The 14,466-nt window shown below is 36.6% G+C and overlaps 1 protein-coding gene across 1 annotated transcript in view; it reads right to left on the reverse strand.

Annotated features, from left to right (window-relative positions):
- OVA2 (tRNA synthetase class I (I, L, M and V) family protein) overlaps positions 1-14,466 on the reverse strand; it is an 84,264-nt gene that overhangs the window by 11,214 nt on the left and 58,584 nt on the right. Inside the window, exons 15-19 of the mRNA XM_088981463.1 lie at positions 13,072-13,200; positions 11,274-11,401; positions 11,031-11,195; positions 10,744-10,869; positions 5,889-5,962 (exon numbers count right to left, since the gene is read on the reverse strand). Coding sequence (XP_088837589.1) covers positions 5,889-5,962; positions 10,744-10,869; positions 11,031-11,195; positions 11,274-11,401; positions 13,072-13,200 — 622 coding nt within the window. The remainder of the gene's footprint in view (positions 1-5,888; positions 5,963-10,743; positions 10,870-11,030; positions 11,196-11,273; positions 11,402-13,071; positions 13,201-14,466) is intronic.

Raw genomic sequence — 14,466 nt, forward strand, 5'->3', positions numbered from 1 at the left:
CCACCCAAATTATCTTTATAAAGTTTCTCTCTAATTATTTCCCATTCAAGCCCTTTAGTCATTCCACAACTTTTTATTCTATCAGCCTTCATAACTCAACCCCCAGTCCACCCTTTATTCCTCACTTTGGTGTTGCTCAGCCACCTCTTCTGCAATTTTTTAGACCAATTTTGGTTCAGCTCTCAGCACCCTTTCATCATGAATCTCCTTCTCCTCCCCATTCTCAATCCCTTTTTCCTTGTCTTTCAAAACTCTACCCCCTGAAAATTCTATGTTCAAGAAGTCCATTCTCTTCTTTGCCCCTTCAACATCTCCAACTCCCACCAAAGGCAGTATCTGCCCCATCCCTATATCCTTAAATACATATTCCTTTAGTACCTCTACTAGAGACCCACCATCACCATCTTCAACTGTAATCCCACCTTCAACGTCATCACCTTCCAAATTTGAACAGACTCCATATCGTTAAATGGTGCCTACCAGTTTCATTAGGTTACAGTTCATACTTTCAACAATGGGATGGTTGATCTCCCTATATTGACTAGCCAAACAAGGCCTTGCCACATGGAGGCAAATGTGATTTGTTAGTCTCAATTAAATTTGCAGTATCCTGCCCAAGGGATGAAATTTCAACTAGATGTAGAGCCATCCATTATTAAAGCTTCATATTTATGAAGTCATCACACAAGATAGTACAAGAGGAAGGACAATTAGATGTTGAAACTGCCCACAAATTTCATCAAAGATCAAATTCATTCATGAATATGATCAGTCTTTTCAACCCATCGTCAATTAGAACGGTCAAACTGTTCAAACAAGTCACTTGGTCATGATTCTGGGTCTTCTTTTCCTAAAACCCAGGATCTGAGAAAAAAGGTTGACTTGGTCAAAACCCATTCCACCCGGGCAGTTGAATCATCAACCCGTTTGACCAGATCATTGGGTCACAGTTACACACTATGTTTATACAAATTCCGAAGGCCATAACTTAGTGCTTTGTTGTCCAATAGGGGTTATCTTTATGTCAATTTTGGGGTTGTGATCTACGTGTTCCAACGAGTCGAAGGTGCCTTGCCCTGCTACTTTTGCCAAAAAAAAACCATTTTTTATCACAAATTCCAGTCTTTAGCATTTTTTATAAATAAAAAATATAAATTAAACACAATAATAAATTTATATACATATACTACATGTAGGATATCATTATACATTATTTTATTCAATAATAAATGTTTATACATACATATATATACATAAAATGATGACATATAACAGTTTGACACATTCAACCCAGAGGCAAAAACAGTTCGACCTCCGGGTTGGTTTTTAAAACATTGAATATGATGACAACATGGATTCTTCCTCACTTGAAAACATGAGGATGAGTTATTCCGATTCAACGGAGAATGATATAGATACCAAAAGCAAGGAAACAATCCATGGAGAAATAAATCAATTTTATTTTAATTCCTATACCAATTTTAGAATTTTTCAAGTGATAAGATATTGGCATTAGTTGAGCTCTTTTAGTGCTCATCATGTTGTGTTTCTATTTCTTCCATTTACTTTGTGACAATTTCAAACAGTGATGTAGATGCAGTGAGTTATCATAATTGGAAATTTAAGAGTTGGAAGTTCTTATGAGAGAAAATTTGCCTACAGGATATCGTATTGTCTTCTACATTAGATGGTTACCAAAAGAAAAAAAAAATTATGAGTTTAATGGAGGAGTTAATTACATAAGTTATATGAAACGAACCAATTACAAAGATAAACGGGAGCAAGGGAAGTTGGAAGAAGAAAAAGGAATATGTGAATAAAATGGATGTGAGTAGGGGTGTCAATTGGGCAGGACCAATCCAATCCAATGAATTCTTAGGACCATATTGGACCGGTCCAATTCAATGTCTGGACCATCCAATCTGTTCAAATCGGTTTCAATTTAGATGTGTTCCAAACCAAACCTGGTCCATTGACACCTGTATTCTTATCTTCTATCAACGAACCTGATATTTGGTTCAATCTGACTCAATACAAAATAAATCCATTAAGGATGAACCGGGTCCAATCCAATCCAATAAATATTTTGGACCATTAAGTCTGGACTGGTTCAATTCAATGTCTTATTGGTCCGCCCAATCCATCCAAATTGATTTTGATTTCAACGGGGTCCAGCCCAAAACCGGTCAATTGACAACACTAGATGCGAGAGTGGATCTCAGGTCAAATTTTAGAAGATGCTTGGATCTTTGAGAGAAAACTGTAACGTCTGCCCCAGCAGTACAATCTTAGTCAGGATTAAAATCACAATATGAGTAAATGCTATGAAAAAGGAGATCTTGCAACTGTCATTTAAAAGGCCACTGATTGATCACCATAAAAAGGAGTTTACAAGGTTATTGCAAGTAATAGAAAATTAAATGATCTTTCTAGATAGAGCATCAATGGGTATGCACTGATAAGCCCATGGGAGAGTTCTTGGTGAGCTCATATTATAATAGGGTAATTTCAAGTGTTGCCAAAGAAAGTTATAGGGTAAGAGGGAATCAATGAGGATTGAAAAATTGATGAGGGACTTCCTATGGGAGCCAGGGGAAGGAAAAAAGGATCATTTGGTCACCTGGGAAGTAGTGAGCTGAATCAAAAAAGAGGTTATGGCATGAGGTGGTGGCTAGCATTCATGGCTGTTCTGAGACTGGTTCGGATGCGGAGATATCTCAACAGGCTTCACTCACAACCCCTTGGAAGGCAATTTCAGGCACCCTCCCTAATTTCCTCAGATGGACCTTGCCCTCTGAACTAAACCTGTTTTTTAATCCGTCAAGGCGTCTACTTTTGGGCAGCCAACTAAGAGAGGGAAACTAATGTGGAAGTGTATCAGAGCACAGCCATTTTGTGGACTATCTAGGAGGAAAAGAATTTTAGAATAATGCAAGAAAAGGAAAGAAGCATTGATGAAGCAAAGAAGTGCATTTTGATAAGAACAATTCATTGGCTAAAAACTTCAGATCTGTTTAAAGGTTATTCTTTTGATGATCTCTGGGAAAGTTTGACAGAGGTGGCCTCCACAGCCCCCAAAAAGAATAGACTACAGATAGGGTGGAAACCTCCTACAGAGAGTGTGGTAAAGCTGAACTTTGATGGCAGCAGTCAGGCATAGGACGGATCTTAAGAGATAAGGATAGAAACATCCTATTCCCATTCTCGGGACCAGTGGGAGTGGGAGTTGGAGATTAATCAAGGGCTGAGATACTGGCAGTGGAGCAAGGAACACATGCTGCAAACCAACTAGGAGTGGAAAATCTGATAGTTGAGGGAGATTCTAAGGTGGTAGTGGATTGGTTGTCGAGTCCAGAAACAGTTCTATGGGGCTACAAAGATCTTAAGAAAGTTAATTGGCTCACAATAAATATGTCAGTCACCTGTCAGTGGGTCAGCAGATCAGCAAATGACATGGCAGCTTCTTTGGCAAAACAAGGGGCCTCAAGAGTTGAGTTATTTTCCGCCACTCTGATTGTATTCTGCTAAGTTTTGTTTTATGCTCTCACCTCTAAGGGGAGGTAACATCTCGTGCTTCCTCTTAGGGTGAATGTACACTCCCCTTCTTATTAATAAAATCATTATTCACTTATCAAAAAAAAAGGGTATCAACAAGACTGGAGGCATTAGCTTGAATGAAAGGTTTGGAGAATATCTTCATTCAAGATCAGCTAAAATTGAAAAATATCAACTTGACAAGCAAACATATTCTTTGTGAAGAGGTGGAAGAGGAAAAAAACCATTTATTTCTACATGCTGTGCTTTGGCAAATAATTCTGCATGTTGTGCTTTGGGGAGTTTGGGAAGAAAGGAACAACTGGCTATTTGAGAGCAAGGCAAGATCAAGGACTGATTTGAACTCAGACATCACCTACCTCTGTAATCAGTGGGAAGCCAGTTCAGACAAGTTTAAAGGAGTCTCCATAAATGACCTCAACAGGGATGGTGGCCTCTTCCTTTTCTCCTTCCCCCCCCCCCCCCATCTACAGGGGGGCTCTCCTTAGGACAGAAGAAACATGGACCCTAAGCTTCGATGGAAGTGCTTCAGGAAACCCCAGAGCTGCTGGTATTGGAGGAGTACTAAGGGATGAAAATGGAAACATCTGCTGGGTGTACAGTGGACCGATAGGTGCAGCCCAGTGTCTTAAAAGCGCAAGGCGCAGGGGTCAATTTGCGCCTGAGGCGCAAGGTGAAAGGCGAGGTGCACGCCTTTTTAAGCAAGGCGCAAAAATAAAAAAAAAAAGCTAAAAATTTAAAAATGTCAAAAAATTAAAAAAAACCAAAAATGCAAACAAAAATCAAAAAATTATTAAACATTGTATTAATAAAAATATAAACTTAAATTTTAAAATAAATGTTTTAAAAAACCTATTATCTAAAATTAAAATGCATAAGCATAATATGCAAAGCATATTCAAATAAGATTTTAAAAATAAAATCAAACATATAAAACATTTTAGCGCATATAAAACCCAGAGTCTCTTTTTTTCTCAATTACATTACTTCAAGTAGCTAATGTGACATTACAATCCTGAGTCTACGAGCTGCCTTTGTGCCATGCCCCTCGAGGCTAGCCTAAATAAGGTCCATGTTAGGGTCTTAAATTCTTAGTTTTTACAAAAAATAATGATTTTATAGTTTTAATTGCTTTTTAAGAAGATATCTTATTAGGATGAATGAATGACAACATTACCAAATAGGGGGGTTCTTGAAGCTTCAGTAAGCGAGCGAAGCAAGTGAACCAGAGTGGGGGCCTAGCTGCTAGACTCAAAAAAGCAAAAAAGCGTCAAATTTTCAAAATGAAAGGGCTGCACCTAAGACCTAGGCAAGGCACCTACCCTAAAATGCGCCTCGACTGTGCACCTAGGCGCGCCTCAGGTGACTCTTCTAAGGAAGATGTGATGGCTGCACTTACGGGAACCCAATTCAGATAACCGGATAGGCATTCAGAATTTATCCATAGAGGGAGATTCAGCTAACACCATAAAGTAGTTAGGAAGACAGGAAGCTGGACCGTGGAGACTCGGTCACTTTCTGGCAGAAGCAGGGGATTTATTGGCAGCTTCAAATCCAAACCTGCACCGGATCCCAAGGGAACTCAATTCTCTTGCAGATAGGTTAGCAAAATTAGGTGCTCTTTAGGAAGTTCTGTACTGTGATTAGAACCTCCCGCGTAATTCTTAGGGGTCTGATCCCTGTTTTTCTTTCTTCTTCTCCTTGAACACCTTCTTGTGTCCCCTCTCTTTGTTTAATGAAATCAGTCAACTTTTCTCAAAAAAAAAAAAAACATTTATTTCTATCTTGCCAAGTACCCAAAAAATTTAAAAATTTGGGGCTGACACATTGTGATTGTATGGTGGATGACACTATTTGCCACATTATGAAGCATTTGGAAGGAAATGAACCGAAGAGTCTCTTCAAAGCTTATCCCTTGCATAGGATATGCAAGAATATTAGTTTGATCATAATGAAACAGGCATTGGCTCACAAGGATTTCAAGGGCATGAACAGGTCTAATTTTTATTTTTAACTGAAAAAGTCTAATCGGGGGAAAAGAAAGACACAAAAGATGAGTTTTAGACAATAAAACATACTGACAGGGGGCTCTCTAGAGGTTTTGAAAAGTCATGGTCAGTTTAAGAAAAATGTGAAAAAGTCATGGTGAGTTTTAGATGATATCCCTTATAATAATTAATATATCAATGAAATATTGTTAGTTACCAATTAAAAACAATGATTTTACATTTAACAAACAAAATAAAAAGGGAAAGAGATAAATTAGGAAAAAAGAAAGACAAAAGGCAACTAGGCATGAACGGAAATATGGATAAAGAAGAACTAATAAATACCCAACGTAAAGTCGATCTTTAGCAACATCAAAATAGAAATTTGACAGGTCTACAATAGCAAAACGCTGTAGGATCTGAAATAAAAGAGAAAAGGATCAGAATGCAACAAAATACAAGAAACTCTAATATTTCTCATAATAGTACAAACATTGATGCTTATGCCATGCCAGAAACAGATTCCAAATTATATCTACAAACTTTTTCTTGTCTCTCTGAAATAAAATTTCTATGCAATTTTTGTAGCATTTATTTCCACTTTTGGAAATAACATAAAAGAAAGCAATAAATAAAACTCCCAGCTGATGATGATAGTTGAAATAATGTTAGGCTGTTAATACTCTTTATATCTCCTACTCTCACTGAACTAGAGAGGTTTTTAGTAGTGATTATGGCCATTTTAAGTGGGTAATGCTCTATAAATAAAAAAGGGTGTGCATGAGGCTCCCACCAATGTGGGGCTGGGGAGGGACAGATCTACACAACCTTACCCCTGCACATACAAAGAGACTGTATCCATCTACGAACCCTGGTCACCCAGGTCCAAGTAATGCTCAATAGATACAACATTCTTTATCAATAAAATATAAATTTATATTCTAATTGGATTGACAGAAAATCAGAAACATGTTAAAAAAATAGTTTAGCTGATGAGGATGTTGAGATGGATGAGTAGCAAGGTTAGAAAGATAGAATCAGAAATGAGCACATTGGAAAGGATGGTTTGTGTACAGATGACCAATGATTAGACCAATGAGTGAATTTAGTAGAAGGCACAGAAAGGGGAGGGGGGAGATCAGAGAAATGTGGTCTGAATAGGTAAGAAATGATTTAAAGGCTGGTAATTTGACAGAAAACATGGCTTTTCATAGAGCAAAATGGTGAGATTCATGAAGCGAACACCAAAGAATTGGGAAGATAGGAAATGACAATGAAGTACAATCATGTTTTGGGATGTGATTGTTATGTAGTATTCTTGATACAACATGATTTTATATTTGAGGGAAGATAGTTAAATTGTTATGTAGTATTCTTTCCCAACCATTGTGTTTTCAGGACCCAAAGAGAATGAGGAAGATAGGAAATGACTATGAAGTAAAGGGCATTTAGTTGCTAGATGGCCTGTCCAAGAAATCTGTGGAACTTCAGTTACATGGTTTTAACGAGTCACTGGTACATCATTACTGTTATTAATAACAAATTATGGCATATGCATTTGGGTCACATTTCTTTTGAATAATTGAAGTTTTTGTTCCCTGAGTTACTTAAGTCTTCTTCTACTTCAAAGTTTTAGTGAGGTATGTCTATTAGTCATTGCAAATTTCCTACATTTTGATGAATAAAAGAAATTGATTTCATTCAATATAAAGCATACAAATTTTGGGGGCTTAACCATTTACCCATAATGAGAGGCAACTGTTATTTTATATGTGGATGACTTGTCATGTAGTTGTACCACTTTCATAACAAAGATGAAATTCCTCATTATCAGGATTTTTACAGGATGATCAACACATAATATTAAAAAAAAATTAAAATATTTCTATCAGATAATGCAAAAGAGTACCTTGAGAAGAACTTAACTGTGTACCTAAGAGAAAGGAATTATACATCTAAGTTCAGTGCAAAGAAACCACAAAAAAAATGGTGTGGCTGAAAGAAAAAAGCACCATATAATGGAGGTTTCCGAGAATTTATTTTATGGTATGAATTTTCGTGTGAAAATTTGGGAAGATGTTGTGGATACCGTTATATTTTCTTCCACCTCATAGGATGCCTCTAGGGTGCTTGGTTGTAAGTCCCCACATCAAATCACCATCCCTGACCGGTCATTATTTCCTCTTCCACTTCATGTTTTTGGTTGCATATGCTGTATTTATGTTCTGGGTCCAAATAAATTATAAATTAAAGCAACTGCCTTTCTAGGTATTCATCTACTTAAAAGGGATATAGGCACTTTTATCTGATATCTAGAAAAAAGATTTTTTATATCTAGAAGAAGATTTGTTATTAAAAATGTTACCTTTTTTGGGTTGGATTAGTGTTTTCCTTCTCAAGTCTCACTTTAGGGGGAGTACTAACAAAGAGAGAAGTTTTGTGTTTCCTTTGCCTATTTCTGTGGTCATCCATTTACCTTTGAAAGTGCAGTGCCAAACAAGGAAGTACAAGTTTATGCTAGGAGAAAGAAGGAAAATATATAGGTGGAGCCTAGCACAGATTGGCCACAAAGTATTAGGGACCATTTGATAAAAGCTGAAGTGGCCGAACTGAATTATGTATTGTTTTGTATTTTAGTAAAAAAAGTCATTCAGGAGGTTGCAAGATCCTTAATAGATCAAGCTGAAACTGGGTTGATTATTTTGCCTTTGAATATTTTAGAAAAAAAAAAGTCATTCAGTTCAACCATTTCTCCTCTTGTCGATCCTCTTGCTATTGATGATGCGCCCATTATTTCTTCTCCTAACATTGATCTTGAACTTCCCATTTTCTTGTACAAGGGGAAGCTCTAGAGTACTGAGTCTCATCACAGTTTATCTGTAATAATGCTTACCTTTTAACCTATTATTTGTATTATAATCATGTGCCTCTTTCATATTGGGTTTTCATGTCTGTTATTTCCTCTTCTCTTCCTGTTCCTCAAACTGTTGCAGTAGTAACATAACCTGATTGGAGGGAGGCAATGAATAAAAATATGGAAGGAGATTCTAAACTGAACTTTGATGATAGTAGTGAGGATAATCTGGAGCCCTCAGGTGTAGGAGGAACCTTTAGAGATGAAGAGGGGAAAGTAATTGTGATGTATTCTGGTCCTATTGGGGCTGCTGACTCACTTAAGGCCGAGGTCATGGCAGGGTTGGAAGGGGTAAAGAAGGCAGAGGAATTGAATATTCAAAAGCTAATTGTAGAAGGAGATTCTAAACTGGTGATAGGTTGGCTGCAAAAGGAGAATAGTAAACTATGGAAATTTGCTAACGATAAAAGAGAGTTTGACTGGGTAACTTGGGGAATAGAGATTCAGTTTCATTGGATGAAGAGATCTGCAAATTCCATTGCAGATACTCTGGTTAAACAAGGGATGGGAAGGGAACATTTGTTTTGGGCTGTGCTGTAACTTTTTTTTTCGACTTTCTTGGGGAGGGTTAAGAGTTTTTCCCTCTCCCCTTGGAGATCTATTCATGCTATTCTCCCTCCCTTCCTGGCTTGTATCAGGTATGACCTTTGTTCTGGCAATTGGGTGAAATTTTGGGAACATAATTGGGTTGGGGATATCTGTTTGAAGGAGCAATTCCCTTCTTTGTATTCCCTGTCTTCCTTTAAAGATAAGCCAGTGTCCACTTTTCTTGTTCCTTCAGATTCTGGCTCTGGGTTTGATTGGGACTTGGGTTTTAGGGGGGCCTTAGGGATTCTGAAATCCTTTCTGTCTCGGCTCTAACTCAGATCTTGGGTGGGGCTTTTTTGGATCCAGGGCAGGGGATAGTAGGATTTGAAATTTGACCTCCTCTGGGATGTTTTCTTGTGCCTCCTTTTTCAAAGCCTTAATGCAGCCTTTTGATAGCCTGGGAATTAACTTTCCTGTTCTTGAAGTTTGGAGTAAACCAATTCCTCCTAGGATTGGGGCCTTTTGTTGGGAAGCCTTTCTGGATAGGTGTAACACTTGTGACTTGCTCCAAAGAAAAATGCCTAACTGGTGCTTATCTCTCAACTGGTGTGTCCTCTATAAGGCTAATGGTGAAAATTTCTATCACCTATTAATTCCCTGCCCTTTTGTTTCAGATATTTGGCTTTGGTTTTTCAACTTGTTTGATTGCAGGTGGACGCTCCCTCGAGATGTACGAGGTTTATTTGCCTCATCTTTTTCCAGATGGCCAAAGAAGAGGGGTAGGACTCTATGGAGATGTGTAAGGGCTGCCATTTGTTGGACTGTTTGGGAAGAAAGGAATTCAAGAATATTCTCTGATAAGGAAAGTAGTAAGGAAACTGTCATTCAGGCAGTCGCTATTAGAGTGGTAGTGTGGGTGCAGTCCCTGAAATTGTTTGAAGGTATCTCCACCAACATGGTAAGAAGGAATTTGAAGGAGGTGGCAGATTCAGCCCCAGCAAAGACAAGAATTGTTTCCCTTTGATCTCCACCAGCCAATGGGTTTGTCAAACTGAATTTTGATGGCAGTAGTGAAGGTAATCTAGGGCCTTCAGGCATAGGTGGAGCCTTTAGGGATGAAGAAGGAAAAGTCATTGCTTTATATTCTGGTCCTATTGGTGTTGGAGACTCTCTCATGGCTGAGGTCTTGGCAGTGATGGAAGGCATGAAGAAGGCTAAGGATCAGAACTGTCGCAAGCTTGGTGGTCTATGGAAGTTTGCAAATGAAAAAAAAAAAAATAGATTGTTTAATCAGTTAGCACAAGGCTTGGAACTTTAGATAAAATGGGTAAAGAGAAGCGCCAATTTCTAGGTGGATACTCTTTGTTTGTTGTTTTCCCTAGGGGACGGTTAAGAGATTTTACCTCTCCCCATCTTCTTTGTACTTATTTCTCTAATGAAAGTGCTATGTTATTCATCAAAAAAAAAAGCACTTGGAAATAATCAGACCTGAGATCTTCTTAATCTTCCTAATGGGAAGGTACTAGAGGGGTGCAAGTGAATGTTCATGAATGAATAAGGCAGACAACCTGATAGAAAGATACAAAGCGAAGCTGATTATTTATTTCAAGTTAATTTATGACATCAAGCATAAGCACAATAGCTACATATATAGTTACATGAAATATCCAATCAAAACATACCCAATACTTCTAAGGCCTTAACTTCACATAGCCATGCAGATGCATACAAAATGATGTGGCTAGGAAACCATTTTACCTGAAATATCTTGTAAAACTGATAATTTTCATAACTATCTTTGATACTTTTTACAACATTTCCAAGCTGGAACAGTGCATGCTGATCAATCATTGGAAGATTGCTATAAGAAACTGCATTCTCCGGCTACAAATGAGAAAGACAGAAAAAGGAAGCATAAGGCAATGTAAAGAAATGCTTCTATCCATATACCCAAAAATGAGGATGACACACATACATACACAGATGTGCACCACATACACACACACACACACACAAGAAACAGTTGCCTAAAATCTTGAACATACATCCCAGTCATGCAGATTTGACAAGAGATATCGCAATGTCCCTCGAAGTTTCCTATATATGTCAGACATTTGCCGTAGGATTTGAGGCCCAATCATTACATCACCAGTATAATCTACACTTGATACCCAAAGTCGTAGGACATCTGCTCCATAACCAGTTGCTTCCTGTCAAGAAGAAACAAGATGACCATGAAGTGTATAAGAGAAAGAAAATTGTAAAAGTATTAACCATTAGTGCCAAACCTTGGAGTTTTTCCCTCCTTCAATCACAATATTAGGATCTACAACATTACCCAAAGATTTGCTCATCTTTAAACCTTTCTCATCAAGGACAAATCCATGTGTTATAACACATGAATATGGAGCCTTTCCTGTAAAAATTGACAAATAATGTTATATTACTGTACTAACTGCCATACTATTAACAAATATCAAATGACATCATTTCATTTTGGATCAGCAACATGAAATATTTATATGGCTTATTAAAAAATCAAAGACCCTCCCTCTCTCTCTCTCTTTGAAGAAAGTTAGATATCTCACTTCAAAGAATGTTATCGTAACACACCAAGATCCTTAATTTCAAATTCATCGGCTAGTAATTACTTAAGATGAGCAATACCATCTGAATCACTTCACCACAATATCATCAACATCGAGTCCCCAATTTCTTTTATACTTTAAGATATTAATGAGCAGATTACAATGCTGCCCCTCATTGTTTATTATTATAACCATAATAAACAAATAAGAAAGTGGGCCAGCCCACAGAGAAAAAGCCCATAACTAAACAAAGGAAAAAGAGAAAACAGCAATAAACACCCACTAAAAATATTACTTTCGATCTTTTCTACAGGTCTCTTACAATGGTCACATACCAACACTTCGATCTTATTTTTGTATGTACTCATACCATTGGTCTATAATAATTTTGAAAAAGTTGTATTGTGATAATCAAGCAGCTATTAACATAGCCATAATCCTATCCAACATACAAAGCATATTAAAGTGGATAGACATTTCATACAGGAAGAGCCACATCTGGAGAAGTTTGCCTACCATTTCTTGCATGTTGCATCTAAAGAACAGTTGGCTAATGTTCTAACCAAGGGGGTTCTAAAGCCTAAGCTACAGTAGTATGTAAGCAAACTGGACATGATTGACATCAATGCTCAGCTTGAGGGGGAGTGTTGAGTTGTTGGGCCAGCAACCTGTGTTCTTTTTATTTTAGTTATTGGACCATGGTTACAATGGTCCTACATCCTATTTTCTGTGCTTATATGAACAGCCACCCTATTAGGGGTATTCTTATAAATACTCATCAATTAGTAGTTAGATCTAATAAAACAAGATTGGGAGCTGGTAGACAACCACAATACTTTCTTCCAAACCCTTCTTTTTCTTCTCTCTTCTTTTATTCTGGTCTCTTTTCTCTTCTGGTTCCTGCCACTAAACCTTCATAATCTTTAATAGTTCTATCTTCTACCATTTTTATTTTCTCCTATAACAAAAAATAAGGAAATCAAAATGGCAAATGAACAACATAAATATAAAAGAGAAGATGGCTAAAGACTAAATGAGAGACAGAGAAGTACCCATTTAAGCCTTTAAGCTTCTCTTATCCAATATCTGCAGTTGATTACAATAGTTTTTTACATCTTAAATGTAAAGTTATGCTTCTAAGAATCAATAAAGTTTCACTAACTAATTCCAAATGTATAGTAATTTAACCTTAACTCCTATAGATTTTCCAAATAACTTAGTGAAATTAGACAAATATTTCCAAAATTTCTTGTTTCTGCAGGAGAAGCGTCCACTAATATCAAAATTCCAAACCATGTCTCAATCTAAGCATACACATAAAAGTAAAAATGAATCTAACCAAAACATCAAGGAAATAAAAGGTCACAAATGAAATAGGAATTCTTCTTTTGCCTATAATTGCTAACATTCGCAGATTACAAAGTTGTTGAAGGCATGTTCAAGAATGTCAAATCTCAAAATTATTGGAGATGTTAAAGACATTAGAAATGCCCATTACCTCTTGTTGCAATACTTGTTAACAAAGAACTTTGAAACCATCCACGATGCTGATCTGTACCTTCAAGATATAAATCTGCAGGGCAGCTAAGACCGTCTCTTTTTGCCAGTACAGCAGCCCAAGAAGAGCCTAAAACAAAAAATAAAGGACTTGAATGATATCAGATGCAAGAAAGAACCATATTTACATGACTGTCAAGCTATGCAGAAACGACAAAACGCAACTGCAATCATGGAATAGAAGCTGAATTTATCAGATTAGGCTGTTTTGATTTGAAAGAAAAAGGTAGAGAAAGGAAGGGAAGTAGGGAAACCTGTACAAACCAAACACAGCCTCAATTGTACAGGTTTCCCTACATTTCCCAACCTTTTCATTCAAACCAAACACAGCCTTAAGGCTTCCAGACAAGTAATGCAAATTTAGAGTAAAAGAACAACAAAACACAAAAAATATTTCTAAATATATGAATAATAAGGTTGTACAAAATGAGCTTCAGCAAACGGAGAATCTCAAAAAGTATTCAAAACAGTAATGCATCCATGCTTTAATTATTACACATCCCTCAATTATGGACTCGTAATGTAGAGGTTGAACAAAGTTATCAGAAGGTGGCATAGAGGTTACAATCTAGTTACCAATGTTATTCTGATGGTTTGCAATATCGGTGAGATACACAGAAATTTCTTCAAAATCTCCTTATTTTGCTAGATGGCCACATGAAATTTTCCAAAAAATAAAAATTTCCTAATATCGCCAACATGTTTTTGATAAGTTGGCTATATTTTAGATTTCATTGATAGACTATACATTCAAGGTTTAAATTTTTACAATACTTTGGAATTTTCTGATATATCACAAAAATCTTCATAATTTTGGGGATTTGGTGATTGGAAGATTGATTACTATTTTGATATAATACACTTACTAGGTCAGTATATATCAAAAGAAAAAAAAAAAAAAGGCATACAACAAAAGAGGATTCTCAATCTGGTTAAAACGTATAGTAGCCAAAAAGCAAAAGGCTAAAATGGAAAAAAATGACATACAAAATGAAAAGATAGCTAACAGACATAAAGCAACACAAAGAGAAAGATACCTATTTAGTTCTCTTAATCTACTCTTATTTGATTTTTATAGTTGTTTGCTATGGTTTTTCAAGCCTTAATGCATAATTGTGCTTCTAACAACTCCTTGAAGTTTTATTAACTAATTTCAAATTTTTACAAAATTGCCTTTTTTTTAGATTTTACAAATATCATAGAAAAATTAGTGAACTATCCCAAAAAATTCTCCCATCTCTAGTTGATGAAATGTCCACTGTTGAAATTGCAAACCATGATTATGCTATTGAATTGTTGCCAACTTGTAATAGATATATGCATTAGATTTCATTGC

This window comes from Nelumbo lutea, chromosome 3, assembly GCF_056320005.1.
Source record: "Nelumbo lutea isolate HS-2025 chromosome 3, American lotus-T2T, whole genome shotgun sequence".
NCBI classification, from domain to species: domain Eukaryota; kingdom Viridiplantae; phylum Streptophyta; class Magnoliopsida; order Proteales; family Nelumbonaceae; genus Nelumbo; species Nelumbo lutea.